The 24,889-nt window shown below is 39.4% G+C and overlaps 2 protein-coding genes across 4 annotated transcripts in view; both read right to left on the reverse strand.

The window, feature by feature from the left end:
• Positions 1–24,889, reverse strand: part of SYT1 (synaptotagmin 1) — a 533,799-nt gene that overhangs the window by 178,830 nt on the left and 330,080 nt on the right. The gene's annotated exons all lie outside the window — the stretch shown is intronic.
• On the reverse strand, positions 9,393–10,331 carry LOC121481358 (cyclin-H-like). The gene has a single exon (XM_041738663.1). The coding sequence runs from the start codon at positions 10,323–10,325 to the stop codon at positions 9,393–9,395; it is 933 nt and encodes a 310-aa protein (XP_041594597.1). The 5' UTR covers positions 10,326–10,331.

The following is a 24,889-nucleotide window of genomic DNA, read 5'->3' on the forward strand; positions in this document are numbered from 1 at the left end:
GCTCCTTTTCCAGATCTGTGGGATGACTGATGACTGGATTATGTCAGGTTTGTAATTCTTTTCTTTTTTGTCAATCATTGGCCTGGGGTTGGGCATAAAAGCCAGGACTGCTGATACTATATAAGGGGAATCTGCGGAAGATGGCTGGGAAGTATTGTTTTTCTTCCCGATAAAGAGATGGTTCTGAAGGTGAAAAAGACTCCTTTTGCCTTTTCTCCCCACCATCCCACTTCCTGATTGGATTGTTCTGTATATCATGTTTGGAGCTGTCGTAGCTATCTTGCAGTTATGCAGAGAAGGTCAAGGGAAGCTCAGTTACTGGCTTGAGAGTTACTCAGAGTTCCTGGCTCCAGCTGTAAACTAGCTCTGGAACTGCCTATGCCAAGGCTTAATTCTATCTGAGGCCATTAAATGCTTTATTGTGTAAATTGCCTGTATGGGTCAGGATAAATTAGATTATGCAGCAGTAACAAACAATCCAAAGTATCAGGAACTTAAAACAACCAAAGGCTTATTTTTCATACATGTTGGAGGTCTTTGTGGGTCAACAGAGCTTCTGGTTGTTGTAGTTACTCAAAGATCTGGATTGATGGAGTAGATGCATCTCCAAAATTGCTGGATTCAGTTCCAGAGGGAAGAGAGAGTTCTGGATAGAACTGTTAAGTGCTCTAGCCCAGAAGTGACATATACCATTTCTGGTCACAACTAACCTCTCAGAACTGGTCACAGAGCAACACCTACAAGAAGGTAAGGAAGTACTGTTATGCCATCTGCCCTTAAAGAATGATCAGAAATACCTGCTGAACAGTACTGATGATAACTGTATCAGCTTAAGTTGAGAATCCTGTTATGTGCCCCAGAAGGCATCCTTAGTGTAAGGATGATGATTAAAATTACTGAATATTAGCTACGTATCAGCTGCTGTTCTGTGTCTTGACATACATTATTGTATTCAGCATGTACAAAAATCTTATAAAATAAGTACTATTATTCTCATTTTCTGATGAAAAATTGTCTCAGAAATTTCTTGCTCAGAATCATTAGTAGGTTAATGTTGGAGTCATGATGTCAAATTAGGCTATTTAGTTGCAGAGCCCATATTCTTAACTGCCAGGTCTGATGTCTCTAACAGTTTTGCTTTTTGAATACACACACACACACACACACACACACACATACACACCCATATCTATTGTCTGTCTGTTATCTGGTTTTCTACTATGTTAAGAAAAACTAAACATGTGCAACTACCATACCTCTGTTGAAAAACATAAGATAAAATTTCATTAGAAAATGTGTATCAGTTACTACCCTGTGAGCTGGCGTCAAAATATTAGACAAATTTTGAATCAGTTTTCCCAAAGCAAGAGGGGGGGCAGTTTTTCTTCCATAACTCAGAGGTGCAAAGTAAATTTTATAAATTTCCAAGCCTGAGGCCTCAGTCACTAATAGCATGAGCTCTACTCACCTGGGGTGAAACAAGATTGAACACACCTTTCATCATCCACGGAAAGAAAGAGGGTACCCATAGCCCAGAGTTAATCACTTGGTGGATGCTCAAATTCTGTGCATAAATAAGCCTTACATTCAGATAATGACTGCAGATAGTTATTATTCATAGAAGTGTGATTACATCTAGCTTACTCTTCACTGGAAGACTATTTTCCTACTGGTACTCATAGACTAAATAAGGGTACATCTGAACTTTGTGATTCTGGAAGTTTATTTGACTCAGATTTTAATTTTCTCTTGTCTGTCTGAGCAAGTTCTGTTCATTTACAGGGGAGATTTCCTGAATTTGGATTTTGAAATTTGGATTATGGAGTTTTAATTGAAAAATTCGTCCTTCAGGTTCACAATGTCTTGTTTGGTAAGATTCCTCTTATGGAAACTACTGCTTCCTTGTTCTTTTTTTTTTTTTAAGATTTTATTTATTTATTCATGAGAGACACAGAGAGATAAGCAGAGACATAGGCAGAGGGAGAAGCAGACTCCTGGCAGAGAGCCTGATGCACAACTCGATCATGGACCCTGGGATCACACTCCCTGAGCCAAAGGCAGACGCTCAACCGCTGAGCCACCCAGGCGTGCTGTGCTTCCTCATTCTTAATCAAGGTTATTTGAGTGTTACTGATCTTTCTCAGAGCATGGGTGTGAGTCTTAGTCCAGTGAATGAGAGCATTCCATCTGCCCCCACCCACCCCCACCCCAGGCATGAGTGGTCCATAGATGGGCACGTTATTCAAGCCTGTGTAATAGTACCCAGGTTTGGACTGTTGTGACAAATGCTAGATCTAGAAAAGTCAACAGAAGGGCAGAAATTTCCCCATCTTCATGATCTATCTCTGCATTTAGCATAGTAGGCGCTCAACATGTATTTGTTGAATGAATGAAGAAGTCACTTTATGCTGATCTTGCTACACTGGTTGATTGTTAGCCTTGAACTGCAAGGAAGCTACCGTGTGGATGCTTGCCTTAAGAAGAAAGCGAAAATTGAAGAAATCTAAGCCAAGATTGAAAGAGAAAAACTGAATACTGATGGTATAACTGAAGCTTTAGGACACAGATATGTGGAAGCCAGGGGAGGTGGGTATTGGTTCGTTGAGTTCCAAGAACAAATAATTCACTTATCACTTATTTAAGTGAGAGTTGGATCTCGCCAAAGGAAGATTGATGAATATATCCCCATTTTATTGTGTGAAGACTCTTCCAGATCCAAGTTATTAGAATGGATGACCCAGACTGTATTACTCTAAGTCACTGACTTGAACGTTTCACTCATACAGCAACCATAAAACCATCTGCAGAGAGAGAGAGACCACAGTTGTATATGAGCATTACTCTCAAATTTAAAATATTTTAAATGGCTCAAGGGAGTTGATATATCTGAGGATGCTTCAACTTCAGGGAATAATTCCAGAGAAGCCCTTGATGGGAGTAATAGTAGAGATATACTTACATACTGGGATTTTATTTATTAATAAAGAGTTTGTGAGAGTAGGAGCCAAGAGCTCTTTAGGACCAGGAGTAACTTATCCTGGAAGGCAGATATACTCAGCAGTGTGGCCTTTTCCTTCCTGGAAGGACTTCTAGAAGGAGTGTTGTTACAAGTTCAGCTCTTGGCCTGAATTTTCCTTTATCCCTGACAGTGGCATCTTTTGTCACACACTTAAGAGCTTTGTATTTTCCTCCCTATATACAAGTGTATAAATTTGAATGAGTTAGTCTTTATGATGGAAATATAATGCTTATCTTATAGGTTTATTCTTATTTTATTATTTTTTTAAAAGATTTTATTTTTATTTATTCATGAGAGACACAGAGACATAGGCAAAGAGAGAAGCCTGCCTGATGTGGAACTCGATCCCGGGACCCGGGGATCACACCCTGAGCCAAAGGCAGATGCTCAACCTCTGAGCCACCCAGGCGTCCTTCCTACAGGTTTATATTAAGTAAGATTCAGGCAAACTACTTAATAATTACTGGTATTATTAATTACTGGTAATCATTATTACTATCAGAAGATTCAGAGCATAACCTGTTTCTTGTCTGGTAGCCTACGAAATTTTAGCTTTCTATCAGCCTTGTTTTGTTTTAGCAATCCACTTCTAGTATATGGGCTTCAAAATCATCATTTTTAACATTCTAGTCCATCTATAATGAGGCTTTATTCTTCTGAACTACTGTTGGGATGAAACGTCTCAAACAAGTTTTTCTAGGATTGAAGACTTAATCTTGTTGATCTCTCCAAAGTAGTGAGACCATGCTTATGGTTAGGCTCCTGCTATTAACTGTCACATGACCTGCCTAGATATCTTCAAATGATCAGAGGCTAGTTTCTACGTCCTCCCTGGCGGTACTCACTACTTTGTGCTCAATGCTTTGCCGGACATTTGCCTAAAAAACTTACCTGTGATCTCTCTCCTGCTGTCTGATTAAGCAGCAGCTCCCTCATCATACTGTATGTGTCCCCCACGACTCTTTCTGCCCTGGCTAGCTTTGTCTCCTCACCATTTACACTTTGAACTCTTTGGATGGAACACTTGGGGGTCCATGTGAGGAAAAGCAGGAATAAGTCACAAAATGGTAGCCCTTCAACCTCTAAGCCTGGAAAAGCCATATAGCTCCAGATAACATACTTGAGAGTGGGAAAATAACTAAAAGATACAAAACCCCCACAAAATTAGTTTATTCTGTCAAGGATCTCCTATCTCCAAAGCCAGAAAATGAATTGATTTCATGAATTCTTGCTGGGTTCTCATATTTTTTATATAATTACTGGTGTTAGAATCGATCCTATCAGCAACCTCCTTTGCAGGGCTCACTTTCAACTAGGATTTCCTATCTGTCAAGAGTCTCTGGTTGACTTCAACTTTTGCCCAAGTGGTGTTTATGTGTTTGTCTCACTGGTATCTGCATCAAATCTGTTTTGCCTGCTTGTATCCCAGCTGAGCTGCCTTTCAGCTTTTGCATTTTTAAAGAACATTTTATTATTCTTCTACTTTTATTTTTTGGCTAATTTTGCCTCTCTGTCTTCTTTGCTGCATAATTACATCCTATTTACTGCTAAATTCCTCTTGATGGCATTTTGAGACTCAAGACTTCCTCATTTTCCAAACACTGTGTTTGTCCATGCTTTTGATATTTCTATACCTGAATTGCCAGCATGATTTCTAGCAAAGAGGCAAGAAAGGTCTTTGGCTCTCATACTATTATTCAAATAATTTTTCTTTTCCCAGTTTTTCCTTTCCTTTTTCTAAGAATGTCAGTAAGGTGCAATAGGTTCTCCATCACCTGCCCAATCCAACCTTTCCCTTCATTGAATCCTTGTTTAGAACATATTTCCCTTTTAAGTGACCTACTCTTGTGTACTCTCCATCCATCTCCTTCCACTTACAGGTAATCTTATCTTTTTGATACAAAAACAATGTTCTTAACTCTCCATCAGGGGAGAACTCAACTTTGAGTATTTCCTCAGAAATGTCATCAGTCTTGCACCAACCTTTAAGTGACTAGTGTGCTTGCTACAATATGGGGCATCCTGGGTGGGATTAAAATGGCCTGTGATACTAACCAGGTCAAATGAGCTTAGGTCTGCCACAGAGAACTTTAAAAATTTGACTTAACCAGTCCAACTAACCTTTGCTATTATTTTTTTTAACCGATAAGATCTTCACTGACCTTGACTTTTCTGAAAACCCAATTTGAAATGTACTTTCTCATGAATATTTTCAGCCTCCAAGATGGCTCTTCTTACTTTTCCACTGTGGGCTCCTTTAGTGCAAATTCAGAGTTTTTACTGTAGTTTCCTGTGCTTGTTTTTGATTTTCTAATCTGGAAATGTTCTCCAACTCTTTGAATACGCGTTTTGTTTTGTTTTCTTCTGTTTTAACTATTAGGCTTTTAGGTATCTAGATTTATGTGCTGTAAGCATCTATTGTATTGTAACTCTCCCCCCTCCCAACTGTCATTACTGTGTATTCTAGAAGGTCGTTTAGCACACAACAGGCAACCCATTAAATATTGAGTGATCAGTTGCCAATGTGTAGGTGGTAGTAAAACAATCTACCATGTGTGAAGGGATTATATGTTTTTATTTTCTCCAATTGCTAGTGAGATGTTAATAACCCTGGTGTCATGAATAAGTGCCTCATTAATTGTTTCTCTTACAGAAAAGAGCTGTGAATCATTGATTTTGCTTGCACTACTTTTCATTATGCCCTATATATCCCAGCAGTATTGTTATTTCAATGGAAAAATGTTTAAAAACAATATTGTAAAGTCTAACTATGGTGGAAATCATTCCTACCTCGTAAATTACACCTCGAAAGTTGCTGGTTTGCAACTTCCAATATCTTTTCAACAGTAGTGAATCAAAAGTGCTAGTAAACGGAAAAAAGAACTACACGGAGATGCCTGAGAGCTCTTGACTTTAGAGCACCCTCCTTGGTGTCTTAATGTCTTCTCTGTAAAAACTATACATTAGAAACTCACAGATGATGAGATAATCACTAAAATTCAGTTATCTTTACTTTCCCTTACCTCTTATGACACTTGGAGTCAGAGACAGGCTTAACAGTTTTAAGTTAAAAAAAAAAATCCCTCCTCCTTCGAAACTCTTGCTTTTGTTCTTTGACTTCCCATACATTTCAAGTTCTGTCACTTTATCCATGTAGCACTCCGAGCAAATGAATGCTCTGTCACCTTTATACTGAAATCTTGTTCTAGCTGGTAGGCTGTGTAAGGGTGATGGAAAGGCACCATCTCAATCTTCTTGGAACTAACAGTAACCAAGATAAGAGGTGAATACAAATGGTTATGATACAAGGTAGAATTAATGATAATTGCCTCAGAGGCAAAGGTAGAAAAAAATGTAGAAATTCAGAGAAAGAATAGAAGAATCAGAATGGCCTCATCAAGGATGCACAGAATCCACACGTGTGGAGCTGATGGGGGAATGTACAGGCAATGTGAATAAAAGCATGGAGGGAAAAATAATTACCAGATTGGAAAAGGGAACAATATCTTTTACTTAGATTCTCATGTTGGAATATCTATTTCTACTACTCAAGTCAGGCACTTCGTACGTGTTGCCTAGATTATTTGGATCATTTCCTAGATAGTCCCCTTTTTCCAGCCTTTCCCCTTCCCAGTCCATTCTGAAATACATGTCCAGAGTAATTATGTTAAGCTCTACTTAGATTATTTCCCTGCTCAAAATACTTCAGTGGTCCCCAGTGAAGCATGGTGTTCAAGGCAATTGATAATTGGGCTCTACTCACTTTTAGTTTTATCTCCATTTTCCTTTGTGAAATACGTGCTTTGAACTTTCTAGTTATCATTGCCACCCCGCATTCTCTCAGCTTTCCCTAGATTTAAAGTTTAAATAATCTTTTCATTTTCATTTTTCCATTGATTTTCACACTCAAAACAATCCCCATGTCCTACAATATCTGTTATACCCAATACCCTCAAAAGGACTTTCATCTTTCAGAATTGACCACTAATATCTCTAGAATCTATTCTCTAGTTTATGTCTTTTAGATGATTTCTGTAAAACATCATTTTTGGTACAATTAGATACTAGTTTGAGATTATCTCCTCAATTGTTCCTTCTAAAAGCTGGTCTTAATGCTGGAAAGAATTAACAAAATTGAAAAAGATTATCTTCACTTTCCTTTTCTTTTTGCCACAATTCTTGCAGTTAGATTTTTCTTCCCATAAACATTACGTCATAAAATTCTGCACAAAAATACAACGTTCTGCTTAAAAAGTCAAAGCAAGGTTTAAAAGTTTTTCCTTTATATTTGAGTTTTCAAGTAAAGAGCAAGGTATTTTCTAAAGCATGGTTTCTGTTTAAAGATATAACAATTTCAGAGTCATGGTGAAAAAACTCAATGCTTATACTGGATTTTGCCATCATAACAGCTGTCACTCCATGGAAACAATTTCTAGAATTTATAGGAATTGTATCTACTTGCTAAGACTGTTGCCTACTTATAAGACTAAGTTTTAGAGTAACTTTAAATATGTTCTTGCCATTTTTACCACGTAAAAAACTAAAGAGCGAGATTTCAGTTTAGAAATAAAAGCTGTTCAAAATTAAAATTAGATGCCCAGTTTTACTAGCTCAATAAGTACTAGATTGAAATGTGTTAAAACTTAGGGGTGAGGGGAAGGTTAATAGGTTAATATAGTAGAGATCTCTTTAGCTTTATGATCAAATGTTGATATTTCCTGCAGAAGTGTATAGAAAAGGAAAGTCTCTGTGAAGAGAGAGAGAAAAAATGCAAAACCTCTGAAGGAAATCATGTGGAAGCTTCTTGAGGAGTGAGGTTACCGGACAGGGAAAACCTTTAGCAGATTGTAAAGATAGTGAGGGCATAGCAGTGTGCAAAGCCGGTGATGGTGATGAAGAAGGTATCCACAAAGGCACCTGAATTTTAGGCCCAGAAAAGAGCAGAGAACGCTGATGGTGATCAGTATGAAATCCTTCCCTGCAGTGCTTTAAAGTGCCCAGAATGTAATTGAAATGAATTGATCAGTTGTTCTAACACCTTTAAAAAATGTGGCATAAGAGTCCATTTTGAAACTGGGTTAAATGGATAACTATTTTGCTTTATGTTTGAGTATACAGCATTATGCTTTCAAGTAATAAAACTGATATTAGGTTCTTAAGCTTTATGAGGTGTGAATTTACTCCCCCTACCCCGGCCACATTCTTTCCTCCTTCCCTCCCTTCTCCCCGCCCCCCTCACTGAATTTGTAATGTTGCCATCCCCCCACCCTCTTGATGGCCCTGTTAAACTTTGCTTTCCATCTCGGATTTAAAGATACTTAGCACATTTAGAGAGTAGACTTGTGAGAATTAACATTTCCTGTAAAGCCAGCCATTAAAAGCAACAACTTATGCCACTCCAGAATGATTGACTTGAGACCTCCTGCTTGCCAGTGTCAAGGCTTCATGATCCTGGAGTTTGGAAACTGGGGAAAGGGCTGAGATTTTCTGCAGTGCATCTCTAATTTTAGCATCCTTGCTCCTGGGTAAGGTTCTCAAATTCATTTCTGCTGCATTGATTTTGTTTTAGAATATTTTTAGTAGGGACACAAGAAGGACCTAACAAGTGTTCTTATCTTAATTTACCAGCGAAGTTGCATCAATGTGAAAAAAAATGCCCTCTGCCTGATGTTTTGTTTGATACTGAAATGTGAGAAAGCATGTGGTTATACTTGAGTAATTTAAGAAATTCTCTTTAACACACGGCAGAGAAAAACAAGTCATGGAAAAATGAAGAAACGGGGAAATTGTTCTCTTCAAATTTTGGAGACAATTTTAGGAGAAAAGTGGCAAATGCCCTGTCTGAGTCCATTTAGGCTATAACAAAAATAACGTAGACTGGGGGACTTATAAACAACAGAAATTTGTTTTCATAGTTCTGGAAGCAAAAACGAAGACACTGGCAGGTCAGTGTCTGGTGAGAGCCTACTTCCTGGTTCACAAATGGCTGTCTTTTTGCTGCATCCTCACATGGCACAAAAGGGCAAGGGGACCCTCTGGGGCCTCTTCTATAAGGGCACCAATCTCATTCATGAGGGCTCCATCCTCATGATCTGATCACCTTCCAAAGGCCGCACCTCCAAATACCATCTTGTTGGGATTAGGTTCCAGCATATGAATTGTGAGGGGACACTAACATTCAGTCTATAGCACCCTTACTTACAAGTTAAATATAAAGCTCAACACACAGTCTTACTATGGATGTTTTGGGAGGAGAGGGCATCTTGCAAGAGAGTTTAGAGCCTGGATGGATTTGGGACCTCCATGCTTCAGTTGGAACCCTCTGCTGCTACTTAGTGGTTGAATGGCCTTGGTGACTAAATCTCCTTCACCTTCACTTCTGAGAAGTGACATCTGAGACATAATCATCATCTTCATAGCCTTTCCTCTTCTTCATAATTACGTTAAGGGCAAGCTCAGCAGAGTGACATCTCTCCAACTTCTGTTTCAGAGCAGCAACTTCTTCAGATCTGGGTGGCTCATATTTTTTTACCAAGTTTCTCATACTTTTCATTATATCTAGTAACTGTGATAAGCAAGTTCTGTTCTCTTTCAGCATCAGACTTTCTGATAAATAACTTTCCATAGTAATTCCTGCTCGAGATGCACTAGATAAAATGGCAGTCAGGGCAATTTGGGAAGGTGTATATAACAGGTAAGCGTCGGTCAATGCGATTCTATTAAGAAAGTCATCAGCTGTTTTCCTCAACATCTCAGGATTCTCCATCATGGGATAGCGAGTCTTTAAATCAATGAGAAAGCCCTCAAATGGTCTATAAGGATTGTGGACAATAAGGTAGAAATTAAGTTGCTGTATAAGAAGTAGTTCATATTCCAAAATCTGTTCAAGTGCCTTCTCTTGTCCAAGAGGACTCTCCCTCAAATTTCCAACGAACTGTGGACTAGATACGTTGAATTCATCAACTTTGCAGGCCAAAAATGCACAAGTAAGCATTATTATCCGGGGGTGATATTCCATTACTGAGTTATTAAGATAAAAACGCTTGAAATACATACAAGCTGTACCCACAACAGACCTTGGCATTGCTGGCTTAAACACTGAACAGAATTCTAATAATCTCTTCTCATAGTATTTGCAGAGTATCATTTCTTCATGAGGTTCAAGAAAGACTGGATCATTTGGAAGAACCTTCCCGTTGGCCACCGCTTTGCATTTGAATTTACGGTTGGCGTCGGCCTGCAGGCGCGCCAGCTGCTCCTCGCTCGCGAAAGTCCAGTGCCGCTTCTGGCTGCTGTTGTGGTACATCGCGGAGCCGCGAGCATCTCCGGATGCTCCGGACTGGAAGTAATATCAGCATCTGCCTTATAGGGTAGTTGTACCAAGTAAGAAATGTACAGTGCCTGCGGATTCCTGGGTGCGTACTCAGTAAGTGGTAGTTAGGACAATGAAGCTCCAGCGCATAAAGCAGCTTCCAATAAGCTCAGCACTTGGGGAGTTCTCTCTGGGCAAAACTGTCTGACCAAAATCTGTCTTCTTCCCCTGATTGAAAGTACACTTAAATGGCCTGAGGGAGGATGAAGATGAAGTTCCTGGCTTCCTTAGCCTCTCAGCCCCTTTCTCCTTGTCAAGTGAGGCTCTCTCCTGGCAGAGAGGTGGTGATTGGGAATGATACGGGCAGAGCTGGGAAATGATCTCGCCTTCACAAAACCCAGGTGATTCTCATGTAACTTGGCCACTAGATTAATTTCCTAGAGTTATTAAAACCAATTGCCATAGACTGGGTGGCTTCAAATAACAGACGTTTGTTTTGCTGGCTAGAAGTCCCCAACTCAAGGTGTTGGCAAGGCCAGGATCTCCCTGAAGGCTGCGGGGAGCCTTCTTTGAGGCTATTCTTTGAGCTTCTGGTGTTGAGGGCAGTCTTTGTCTTTTCTTGCCTGGCAGACACATCATTCCAATCTCTTCTTTTATTGCTATCTGGCTTTCTCCCTGTGTGTGTCTGTGTCTCTTCTTTTTAGGCTATGAGTTCTACATGGTTAAGAGCTACCCTACTCCAGTCTATCAGCTTAATTTGATGAGGTCTGTGAAGATTTTATTTCCAAATAAGGTCACATTCATGGGTATCTGGAGTTAGGCTTGAATATATCTTTTGAGAGATAAAGTTCAACCCACAACACCCACTATATACGTCTGCATTGAAAAATATATTTCTCATTTCTTAATGTGGATATATTCTTGTTTTCTAGCAGCACTACTTATTTTCTATTTAGTTATTTTCCTCTGTTTTTTAAAAACACAATTTTTACATTTGAAAACACACTCAAAAGTTGCCAGTGTGAAAAAGTCCTCATTAAACAAATAGTTTTTTTATAGAGTCTTTCCTCATAGGATTTTCTTGCCATTCTTTTACAATCAATGCTAGGAAGAAACCAAACTCCTTGTAGAAATGTGATACACGTAATAGATAGGGCTGCTGGGTATCAGTGTATAAACCTTAACTATTTGGCTGACATTATTGTGGTTTAGGATTAAACCGGTTTTCAAAATCAGTAAATGATGAGTTTCCCCTCTCAGTAGTCCCTGGCTAAAGTAGAATTTTCATTACTGGGATTTTAAATATAATTAACCTTTTTATAATAAGATTCTGAGTATTTTTGAAGACTCACTTTACCCAGAGAATTATCAGTTTCAGGAAGTCTGAAAGGCTCACCTCCTTTATGTTTGAAACAGCTTTTGGAATGTGAGATATGCTAAGAATCTAAACCTTAATTCTTTTGGAGGGCTTATTGATACAGAGAAATTCTTTTTTTTTTTTTTAAAGAATATTTGCCTCCACATTTTTGTTCACATGCATATTTCTTATAGAGTGTGAGAAACTTGTAATACCTAATTATCTTAAAACATGAATATGTCAAACTTACAATTTCTAATAATCATATTGAGTATAGCTCATAGTAGTAGCTCATAATTCCAACTCCTACATCTGGGTTCATACTAAAAACAGAAACTGAACTTCTTTTTTATTTTTTTTTTTAAGATTTTATTTGTTTATTCATGATAGTCACACAGAGAGAGACAGAGAGGCAGAGACACAGGCAGAGGGAGAAGCAGGCTCCATGCACCGGGAGCCCGATGTGGGATTCGATCCCGGGTCTCCAGGATCGCGCCCTGGGCCAAAGGCAGGCGCCAAACCGCTGCGCCACCCAGGGATCCCAGAAACTGAACTTCTTAGTCAATTTTCTATAGCAAAAGTTTAGAATTGGAGAAACATCTCCAACTCAGGATCCAATGGTATTTTCATAGATACTGTGAAGCCTGTTGAAATGAACTAACTACCATCACCAAAACATAACCTTTGAAGGATCTGCTAGACTGAGAGGTATGAATAGCAGACGGCTTTAGCTTTCACACTCTTTCACGTTGCTCACATACCAGAGAATCTGCACTGTAACATCTCACCACCGTAACTGTGCTGCTGTTAACGTTGCAAAAATATACTATATTAGTGGTTACAATGAAATGCCACCAGAATGAAGAACAAAATGAGAATAAGAGTGATGCTTTCCAGGTCAAACCCACTTAATTTTGTAAAAAGAAAAAAAAATGTATGTAGTACAAATTGATGTTAGGGAAATGAAAATCTCTATTGACTTCTCTTAGGTAAAAATTCTTTTGCTCTTTGCCATTCCAAATCCATGGTAAGTAGAATACTAAAATGGTTCCCAAGACTTCTGCCTCCCATCCTGCCCCACTGCTGGTATGTATCACCCTTTGTAATCCTCTCTCCATGAGTGTGAATGAGACCTGAGTCATAGTAGGTTACTTTATACGGCAAGGGTATAGGGATATATTTAAGGTTCCAAATCAGTTAATTTTGAATCCAGAGGCAGATGGTTTGGGGGTGGGTCAGACTTAATCAGGTGAAGGGCTTTCAAGAGGAACCCGGGTCCTTTCTGAGATGAGAGAGAGAGAGAGAGAGAGATATTCTGCTGGCCTTGAAGAAACAAACAGCCATGTTGTAAACCTGCCTTTGACAAGGGCATCTCCAGGAAGTGAAGGTCTCAATCCTAAAAATGGCAAGAAACTGAATTTCTTCTCCAAATCTGAAGGAGTTGAGTGTCCTGAGTCTTCCAACATTGACTGCAGTCTTGTGAGATTCTGAGCAAATGTTCTAGTTAAACTATGCCTGGATTCCTAATCAACATAAAATGGAAAATAAATTTATTGTGTATTGCTTTAAGTCACTATGTTGTCTTACATTGTTGTAACCTTCGATGCAGCACTAGAAAACCAATAGATCTCTCCACAGACCATTTTTTTTTAGTATATATTCATAATAGTAGAGCATAGCATAGTCTCATATTAATTTAATTAGTAATTATTTACTGTCTACTCTATAGGAATGATATATATGATAATGTCCATCTATGCCCCCAAAGAGTTTAGACTAATCTGGAAACATAAGGCAAATAGCTCTAACAAAAGAACAAAATTGGGAAGTGCCATAAGCAGGAGACCTATAGAAAGTCAGGAGCCTCTGATCAAGGAAGCAGGAAAAATAGTCCAAATGTGTTAGCATGTGGTCCGAGCAGAACTTTATAGTCAAAGTGCATTAGTCATTTTTAAAAACATCTATTTATTTACTTGAGAGAGAGAGAGAGTGAGCGAGCATGTGAGCGCATGAGTAGCAGAGGGAGAGGGAAAGAGAATTTCCAGCAGACTCCACACCGGGTGGGGAGCCCGACAGGGCAAGGGGGGGTGGTGGTTTCAGTCTCCTGATCCTGAGGCATGACCCGAGCTGAAACCGAGTCAGATACTTAACCTACTGCACTACCTGGACACCCCAAAGTACATTAGTCATTTGAGTGTATCATAGTTTCTAACATTCTAGCTGTTACTGGGCTGTCCAACCTACAGGTTCCCAAGTAACTTCTGTTAGGCACATGATATGATGAGCACTGGCTGTTCCGTACAACTGATAAATCATTGAACACTACTTCTGAAACTAAGTATGTACTTTATGTTGGATAATTGAATTAAAAGAAAAAAAAAAGCAATGTGAATTTAAAAAAACAACCAACCAAAGAAAAAAACCTGTGAGGGATCAACGATAATACCGGGGGTGTAGATAGGTGGTGGTGTTTAGAAGTAGCCAGGAAAGAGTTAGGTTTGCATAGGGTAATGACAGTTTATTTCTTTTCTCTCCTTCTATTCACTGCCCTAACACTTACCCAATTTCTCTTCATCCTGTCAAGTGCATGGGCTATCATTCTGTTTGTCCTCGCAGGAGAGAAGAAATCACACTCACTGCTTTCACTTTCTCACTTCCTAGCTCGTCACCTCACACCCTGCAAGCTGATTTCTGATTCCAGCTCCCTAATGAAACAAGGCTTTCCAAGGTCAACAAAGAGGTCTAACTCCACTGGCCTCTTCTCAGGCATAATCTTCTGTGATCTATCTGTAGTAGATCATGCCTGGATGCTTAAATCTCTCATTATTCCTTCTCCTGGTCAAAAAAGAAAACAAGGCTGACCATACTCTGTTCCTGAAATCTCATAAAGCCTTATGGTTTACACAGTAAATTATGATATATCTCACAAAGCTCTATGGCTTACAGAGAAAAGCATTAAGTGTTCTCAAAAATGGGGTCACATGCTTTCTTTTCCAATCACATGTTGAGTGTATCTTCTAATCCAGTTGCAGCAGGCAAGCTGCTAACCCTAAAACTCTGTCTGTGATGGTCCTCAATTCATATTGAACAACTCAGTATCACTTCCTTGGTTATGCAAATCACCTCCTCTGGTTCAAGGTGTAATTGAAAGGTCACTTCTTTTTTTTTTTTTTTCCTTAGCTCCTTTTCTTTTATTCCCATACCATTTCTCCCTCCTTTGTACCTTGCTTACATGTACATACTTCATTATGCCCTGGACTAAAGTATGTGTCGCTCAAAGTCTTTGAGATTCTTTTTTTTTTTTTAAAGATTTTATTGAATTTATTGATTTATTCATGAGAGACACAAAGATAGGGAGAGGCAGAGACACAGGCAGAGGGAGAAGCAGGCTCCATGCAAGGAGCCCAATGTGGGACTCGATCCCAGGTCTCCAGGATCAGGCCCTGGGTTGAAGGCAGCGCTAAACTGCTGAGCCACTGGGGATCCCCAAGTCTTTGAGATTCTTTATGCTCTCCCAAAACTGGGATTGTAAATCTGTACCCCACAGGGTCATGAGGGAATAATTGGTCAAACCATAATATATTGATGAAGGCCTGTACTAATTACTCAGACATTAATGGTGGTGATGATGATACCTGTCCCTTATCCCGCATTGGACCGAAAATACCTCCAGGGCAGATGGATGCTTTTGTCATTTTTGCTTCTCCCAAACTTCAGGGAGTATGTTTAATAAGTTTTAAATCAAATTGGCTACTGTCTCTCAGAAACTCTTTTTGCTTCGTTTCTCTGACACTCTGCACTTCTGCTATACCCACTCCTCTACAATAGCTCATCTGTTTCTTCATCGGTTTCTTTACTCATCCATGAGTTTTATATTTTAATCATGTATTCACTTTCTCTTTTCCACCCTATTATATCTTCTTAATAATGACAATTACCCCCTTCCACAACCTCAATTTATATGTGGTCAACTTCCAGACCTCCATTTCCAATGCTGATCCCTCTCTTGCATTTCCATTCCCTGCAGGGCATGACCCTGCCACAGTAATAATGCCCAGCTTCTCTGGAACCATTTCCTATTTTCTTCTCCCTGGACACCCTCACATCTACTTGCAGTGCCTGGCAACTGCTCGTTCGCAGAGTCTGTCACAACCCTGCCTTTCTTTCCCTAGCGGATTAGGCTTTTATTATCTGCAGTGTTCCCCCAATTACCTCCTCTCTGCCTTGTCCCTCTTTCCAGCCCTCCCCTTGCGATCTGTCCTACCCACACACAGCCGCCAGATTGATGTTGCTGAAACAAAACTATAATTGTGTTACTTCCACGTTTAAATATCTTGAATGGTTCCTGGCTCCTCTTTAACTATTAAATAAAGTCTAAACTCCTTAGCCTGATATTTATGGCCCTCTCCAAACGAATTCCAAATTACTTCTCCAGTCTTGTTCTTGATGGCTCCTCTGTACATCCCTGAGGTTTCAGCCTGCGTCACGTCTTACGTTGTTACTGCTGGTATGCATACCTTATCTTTCCTATTAGATTATAAGAATGATAACTTGCTCTACGGGACATTCCACCACCAGCCATCCACCCACCTTTATTGTCGGCCTGCTCCCTGTAAGACACGTAGCTTGTAGTCTAGAGAAGGAAAGACTGGGTCCAGACGAGGAGACTGTCTTCTAAGAACTTAAAGTCCAGGAAGGAACATAAGATATGAGCGTAATAATACTACATGATAGAAGATGCACATATTAAAGGAATGAGATGGCTGTTTAATAAGAGCGTCATGGGAATGCTAGCATTTTAATGGAGCCTTAATCCTTTAGGTTATGGAGGCTTGGATATGCAGGGATGGGAGTAATGGTGTTTCAAATGTAGGAATATGATGGGTTTAGGCTTAAAGGCAGGAAATGCAGGCAAGTGTCTGTAGGACAGAGACTAGTTCAATTGAGAAAAGTTGAAATAAGGATGGAAAGGTAGTTTGGGGCTCTACCACAGAGGGTCTTGGGTGACAAATGAAGGAGTTCAAAAGTTGGCAAAGGGGGCTTGCTAAAGGTACCTGAGCAAGAGACGTGTGGGTTCAGAGCAGGGCTTCAGGAAGAATCATCTGGAAAATTTATATATGATTGGATTGGCCAACAGTGGAAAATTGTTGTGGGAAGACCTCTTCGGAGGCTCTAATGACTGTGATATGGATGAGGACCCAAATAGTACAGTGGCAGTGGGAGTGGAAAGGAGACAAGGGACAGAGAATGAGTTAATAGGACTTACTAAGAAGTTAGACAATGGGGAGAAAATGTGGCAAGAGTGAAAGGGGGTAGTAGGAATCCAGTTTCAGGATAGAGGAATATATATGTGTTTCTATATGTTTGGCTGAGGGAAAAGGTGAGTTTGGTTTGATATACCTAATTTCAATTGCAAATAGAGTATACAGATGTACAGCTCTGAAAAGTGTACAGCACTTCAAAAAAAAAAGGAATTTATTGTTGTTTTAATTTGCATTTCCCTAATGACTAAAAACATTGAACATTTTACATGAATTTATCAGTCATGTGTATCATTCATGGAGTGTCTGTTAAAATCTTTTGCTGGGGCACCTGGGCGGCTCAGCGGTTAAGCATCTGCCTTCAGCCCAGGGCCTGATCCTGGAGACTGGGGATAGAGTCCCATACCAGGCTCCCTGCAGGAAGCCTGCTTCTCCCTCTGCTGTGTCTCTGCCTCTCTCTCTCTCTCTCTCTCTCTCTCTCTGTGTGTGTGTGTGTGTGTGTCTCTCATGAGTAAATAAATAGGAAATAAAATCTTTTGCTCATTTTTGTATTGATTTGTAAGAGGTTTTTATCTTTTCCAAATATATTTTGGAAGCATCTTCTTTACTAAAGAAGATACATATTATGGATGTTGTCTCCCAGTTTGTGACTTGCCTTCTTGTTAATAGTATATTTCAAAAAGCAAAATCTTTATTTCTGAAGAAGTTGAATTTATCAACTTTTTCCTTTAAAGTTAATGCTTTTGATGTGCTGTTAAGAAAACCTTTGCCAGGAAGAGGAAGTGGGGAGATATCAACCAAAGGGTAGGAACTTCCAGGCTATGGAGCAACTGGACTCTCCTACATCACTGGTGAGATATTCATAATACAACCACCGTAGAAAAGCAGTCTGACACTTTTTTAAAAAAATCATATGTAAATGCTATACAACTCAGTAATTACACACTTAGGTACTTGGTACTTCCCAAGAGAAAAGAAAACATAAACATATATTCCTGTTTACAGGACTTGAACAAGAATATTTATAGCAGTTTTATTCTTAAGAGCCCTAAATTTGAAATAGTCTAAATGTCCATTAGGTAAATTGTGGATATCCTGACAATGGGAAGTACTGAAGCAATGAAAAGGAGTGGCTGATACATATAAGAACATTCATGAATCTCAAAAATACTATGTTTTCCGTGAAAGAAACCAGAACCAGACACAAAGGACTATGCAGTGTATGGTTCCATTTTTAGGAAATGTTAGATCAAAACTAATTTACAGTGATAGCAGATCAATTATCACCTAGAACCAGGGTAAAAATTGCTGGGATGGGACTAGAGCAATTTTTTGGAGTGATGATTACATGGCATATATTTGTCGAAATGCACAGAACTATGTATCTACGGTGGGTTCATCTTACTGTATATAAACCAGTCCTTAATAAAGTTAAATTCCTTAAAGTTATTAAAGTGGGGATCTCAGTGGAAGCATCAGCGTAGAGGTTGAGTTTTGAGTCTGATTTACATAAAGACAATATTGGAAGTTCTGCAATCATGAAGAAATCAGAGTGATAGAAGAATGCCAATGCAGATCCTTGAAAGTACCTACTTGTAAGTGCTTGGAGGAAGAAGAGAGAAAGAACGCTCAGAAAGAAATGAAGAGAATTAGAGTGTGAAGTAACTAAGGGGAAAGGGGTATTGGGGTAAGATATCAGTAAGGGTAAGGCACAAGGCCTTGGGTGCCTTTTACGTATAGGTCCAACTGTCTCCGGCTGAGTGAATGGCCAGACTGAGTAATCCAGCTAGCAGCAAGCCTGCATCAAACTCCAATGGAAGACAAAAACAGAACTGACTTTGGGAAACTGTCCATAAGTTCTCTTACAATGGAAGCATTGGTAAAATCATGCGGTGCTCAGCTTTTAGAAAGATTAAGCTCAAACTCTCTGGAAGCACCTGGACTTTCATATCAGTAGCAGTGGACTTAGAGCTGGAGACTACTTAATGCATCAGAGCAAAAACAAATGTCTACTGATTAGGCTCTGGAGGGCAGCCAGGTAAATTGCATTAGAGCACCAATAGCGAATAAGGAGGAGAAAGGTAGGTGGATGCCAGCAGCTGTGGAAAGGTGAGGCGACATGGCACCGTTCCAGCTAGTGTGGGCAGACAATGGCTGGCAAGACCATTTGAAGCACCACTCAAACGGTGTCCACAATTGTGGCATTCTTGGAAGCAAGCGTAGCTGAAAAACTGAACTGCAGTGTTTGGTGTAGCTGATAAGGTGAAACAGAGAAACTCACCCAAAAAAACCTTACCCAGGTACCCACTGCTGGGAAAGGTGCTGTACAAGGACACTTCCGGTTGTCTTTGAACTCTCCATGAAAGCACAGGAAACTGGCCTGTGTTGTGCAGCAATAGTCATAAGAAAGGAGTTCGTCTTGTTTCTTGGGCATTCCAATACAACATATTTTTAAGACTAAAAAATGAAACTAAGTCCCAGACCCCCACTTGAGTAAAAATGCTTGTGGGGAGAACCATTTACTCTGAGGACCAATTTGGCAGCTGCTGGTATCTTAGTGCTTGGTGAGACCGGGCTGCCAGCTGGCTGGAGAAGAAAAAAACAGGGAACAGCACAGGCAAAAGGAGTAGAAAACAGAACAGGGAATGACAAAGTTATAAAAGGTTGAGGAAAGAGAGAGAAAAATAAAAAGGGTGAAAGAGAAAAGGTGGTTGTGTCATGCTGCGTGGCTGAGGGCAAAGCAAAATGGCTCTGTAGGTAAGTCCATCTTTAATCTAGGGTCATATTCCATTTTGCTTCCTACTCATTTTTTTATTATTTTAAAATTTTATTTAAATTCAGTTAATTAATGTATAATGCATTATTGGTTTCAGAGGAAGAGGTCAGTGATTCATCAGCCTTATGCAGCACCCAGTGCTCATTATATCATGTGCTCTCCCTAATATCCATCACCCAGTTTTACCCCATCCCCTCACTCTCCTCCCCTCCAGTGGTTATCAGTTTGTTTCCTATGATTAAGTCTCTTATGGTTTGTCTCCTCCTCTGATTTTTTCTTGTTTTATTTTTTCCTCTCTCTAACTCTCCTTTCCAGTAAGACCCCTTTGGAAGTCCCTCTTACCCTCCCTCCTTCCCTCCCTCTCTTCCTCCCTTCCTTTTTTTTCTTTTCTAAATGGAGGTATAATTGACATATGGCAATAGTATCAGGTGTACGACATAATAACTCGATATTCGTATAGCAAAATGGTGATCCACGATGAAGTCTGGCTAATATCCGTCCCTACACATAGTTACTAGTTTTTTCCTTGTGATGAGAAGTTTTAAGATCTACTTTCTTAGCAACGTTCAAATATACAATACAGTATTGACTCTAGTCACTGCTATACGTTATATCTCCAAGACTTACTAACCTTACAACTGGAATTTTGTACCTTTTGACTCCCTGCCTCCAATCTTACCCATCCCCCAACTCGGCTGCTGGCAGCCACCAATCTGCTTTCTGTATCTATGAGTGAAAGCCCACCCCCCCCTTTTTTTGATAATATGATTATCTAGGATCTTTTGACTTAGAAGAGAATACTTCTCCCTACTGTGAAACAGGTTTTGTACTGGGATTGGAGACAGTAAGATGAAAAGACAGTGTTCTGGTCTCGAATAGACTGGTTGGTAATAAGAGAGAAAACACAAATAGATGAGCAAAACATAAAGTAAAAATTACAAACGTGTGAAGACTTGTTACAGAAGGCGAATTGCTGGTTGACAGGTGAGAGGGTGACAGGGAGACCTTCAAAACAGAGGGGATTTCTGAAGGATAACCGAAAGTAGTCCAGCTGAACAAGCAGTGGCAAGCACGACATTTCAGGCAGAGGAGAGAATCTGTACCAAGACCGCAAAGCATGGGACACCACGGATAATATGGTCAGTAGCTCTAAGCGTTTCTGTCCTGATGAAGTAAACTGTGTGAGGGTGAAGAGTCGGACATGAGGTTTGATACGTCCAACATATGTGTGAGCCATATCGGATCATCTCATAAAAAGCCATTGATGACTTGCTGAGATATTTTAACTTAGAGGTCCTCTGGGAGAAGAATTCTGGGTCTGAAATGCCACTGAGACCTAGAAACTAGTTAAAATCATGGGCTTTGGCTGAGTTCCTTAGCGTGTCCTATACAGCTTGGTACACAGCAGGTGCTAATAAATATGCATTGGAAGTCTGAATATTATTTATATAGATAGCACTTTACATGTTAATACCACACTGCTCTCACCTTCCCAGAGGTCAAGTACTGTTATTACCCCTGTGTTACAGAGAGATTAAATGATTTGCCTAAGATCATATACTACTAATGACAGAACCACATTTTGAACCCAGACAGACCAACTCTAAAGCTCACACTCTGGCCTTCAGTTATAGCAAACAATGCTGTCCCAACTTGGGTGGGTTACTGAGACGGGGCCAGAGTCTCTGAGTGATTGACGTAGCATTCTGGACAAAGTATGATCACTTCAGGGCTACGGAGAGTAGTACTAAAGAGTTAGGTATATAATAAGCACATAATTATAATAATAATGTTTCTAATCACTGTGTAATGGTTTACTGGTTTTATAGGATTGGTTCTAAATCCTTCTGAATAGGAAATTATTATCATAAAATGTACTTTCAAGGCAGGGCACCTGGGTGGCTCAGCCAGTTAAGCGTCCGCCTTTGGCTCAAGTTCATGAGGGTCTGGGATCGAGCCCCACGTCCTGCTCCCTGCTGAGTGGGGACCCTGCTTCTCTCTCTGCTCTTCCCTGCCCTGCTTGTGTGCTCTCTCTCTCTCTCTGTCTCTCTCTCAAATAAGTAAATAAAAATCTTCAAAAATATTTACTTTGAAGTCAATGAGGAATGTAACTCCATCAGTTATGGTTTACTACCATGGAGATCCTGAGTATTTCCTGTTTCTGCGGACAGGTGCGCATTACTTCAGTAAATGGCGTATTTACCCAGGCAGATATGTTTCTATTATTTAGAGTCTACCACTGATGCCCCCGCCTTCTTTTCTTTTTAACTTATATGTGTACAAACAGCTCGAAAGAGAAAAGGAGAAGAAAGGGTTTAAGCGGATTTTATATTATGTCAGGACAGCAGTTTCATTCAAAGTGTTTGATGAGGAAACCTTTAAATGGGCCAATAGCTTCTTAATTTTTATCTTAAACTTCTCTAAGTGCACTTAAAAGGCAGGCTGCGGAGACATGTGGGATCAGAAGATACCAAGTTTAACTTCTTTATGATAGTATTACAGTATTCTCATACATGAAAATCAGAACAAAAAAAAAGTCAAGTGCTAAAAATATAATAATACATCATATGTTTTCCTGCTGGTTTCTGCTTTTAAATTCTTTGTCCTATTTAATAGAAACTGGCACAAACCTGTCAGTCACACCATAAAAGATCAAGGGAGTCGTTAAAAGTGAGGAGAAAGCTGTAGTCTCTCAGCTTCTCTCTTTCTGCTGTTTTCTTTATATATTTGCATTTGCAGTCAGGCTTGCTCTCGTGAAAATGTAACCTACATTGTGACATGCAACTGGTATGTGGTGAGGAGTAGACATTTGAGGCTATTTTAAAATATATTTGCATATTTGTAAAGCATTTCAGCAAGGTAATTCCTGAGTTCTTTTTAATATATGTCCAAAATATCCCCTCCCCTTATTTGTCCTCAGGTGTCTTTACTTGATGTCTTTGAAATGCTAATGGAATATTGCTAAGTGAGGTTGAGAAACTTAGTTGAGATCCTAATTCACTTGGTGGCTTTATGGGCTCACCATTACTCTGTATTACCCAGGCTTTAGAAATTTATAAAATCCCTCAACACTAATTCATTTGAAAGGCATGAATTTCTTGGGGGGAATTTTCTGCATAATAGGCTTCCAAGAGGGAAACACAATTCAAGGACACATTTAAGCAACTTTCCTGAATTATCAGTAGCATATGCTTTTGTTATGTTTCCACATTGAACAGAGGCTGTTGCAGGACTCTTTTCAGACTTGTTCTTTAAAATGTATATTATATGCAATGTCCCAATTTATAACAGAGCGTTTACGATGCTCCTTTTACTCTCCAAGTATAAGTAATACTACAACATGTCTACATATATAATTCTTAGAAATCAAGAAGTGGTAAGTATAAAAAGGAAAAACAAAACAGTTTATAATACATTTATATTTCAATATAAACATCTTCAGGTATAACTACACTAGAAGACACAACGAAATGATCAAATGCAACTGCTAAAAGGGATTTTGGATTTAGAGAAGTAAGACAATCAGAAGATTTACAAAACCAGGAGACAAAACATCAGAGGTTGGGCGAATGTTACGAGAACATTTTGTTTATATTAGAACCACGCACAAATACATTGTCGCCATGTTTATATGGCAAATAGTGCTTGGCTTAGATAATTGTAAACAAGATTTCCTTCTAAATGCATGTCTTCTGGAGATTTTAAGAAGTGTGCAGAATGTGGGGATATTTTTCATTGTATGAAACTGTCTCACATGTTGCAAGATCTGTAGACTCTTAGGCCCATAGTCTTTAAATACCAGTTGCCATTCCTCACACCCATTTTGTTTAACACATTAAAAATGGCCCCAACAATGTTTGGAATATCCTGTAGGAGGCAGTGTTAACTCTACTGACTTGTCACTAAAGGAATAAGTTTTTACTAATGGTAGCACGTAAACATTTCTCTCTGTATACACAGACACACACGCACGTGCGTATTTCCTACGTTTTAAACCAGAATTCAACTTAAAAAGATGGTGAAATAAACTAAGATTTAATGAAAAATGTTTGAATGTAAGCACAGATTACTATATTGTGATGTTATGGATTGCAGCCCTTATCTCTAAGTGCCCTTGTCCCAAATTGATCCCCTCAGCATTGCATTGATGAAGTCACTCAGTATTACAAAGGACTTGCTTTGCTCTGAAAATAACACTCATTAGTATTGTAACTTTTTTCCTTAGAGATATTTCAATTTACTAGAAGCCAACAGTGAAGAATAACACATTTTAGCCAATGCTTTTCTGAAGTGTGAGGAAGAATTGAGTCAACAGATGATAGCTGAAGCTGAGTCATATACAGAGTTCATAGATACAATGCAACAAAATCTGGCTTTTTGTACTTAGATGGTCATGAGTTATTAACATGGCAATCTGAGTAAGTGAGTCCAATAAAAGAAATGCAGGAGCATAAAGTGAATGAGTGTCTGCTTTAAATCCAGACAATGCAATGAGAAACTCTGAATTAGTGTTAAACTTGTGTTCCAAGTGTTCAATCTTTTAAAACCTATCAAAAGACAAATATCGAGCAGTAGCTCTGAACAGGCACATAAGACCCTCGTAGTTTCAAGTCTTAGTTGTGATAGGGATTGGCAGAGATGATTTGCAGCCCTTGTGATATTCTGTTATGGCAAACTTATAAATTTCAAGATTTTTTTCCTGACACACTCCTGTACCACATAACTACTTTGGCCACATCGCTTACCTTACTAAGCCTGAGCATGCTTACATATTAAATGAGGATAATTGTTCTCACCTAGTAGGGTTTTTACAGGGCAGAATGGAGGTTGGTTTTACAGAATGCACAGCACATACTTCCACATAAAGTCCTCGATAAAGATTGGCGATCATTACAGTAATTATTTTTATTCACATGCCACGGATTCCTGTATGTTCCTACGGGTTCTCTTCATTTGGTCTTGAAATTATCTTCTGGCATTAACATTATGTTCATGACATTAACATAAGGCAGCGACATGATCCATGACAATGACACTCTGTTCGTTCTGCAGTCAGATGAGGGAGGACACAGTGACTGGACTGCATTTTTCATCACTGATCGGCTTGTTCTGTACTTAGCTCCCTATGTCACTACTGGTTGTTGAGTTTCATTGGTGTTGCTGT

The sequence above is a fragment of the Vulpes lagopus genome, chromosome 23 (genome assembly GCF_018345385.1).
Source record: "Vulpes lagopus strain Blue_001 chromosome 23, ASM1834538v1, whole genome shotgun sequence".
Lineage (NCBI taxonomy): Eukaryota > Metazoa > Chordata > Mammalia > Carnivora > Canidae > Vulpes > Vulpes lagopus.

What these genes read in the sequence shown, in the direction of transcription:
- LOC121481358 (XM_041738663.1), bottom strand. Translation starts at nt 10,325, where the DNA reads ATGTACCACAACAGCAGCCAGAAGCGGCACTGGACTTTCGCGAGCGAG.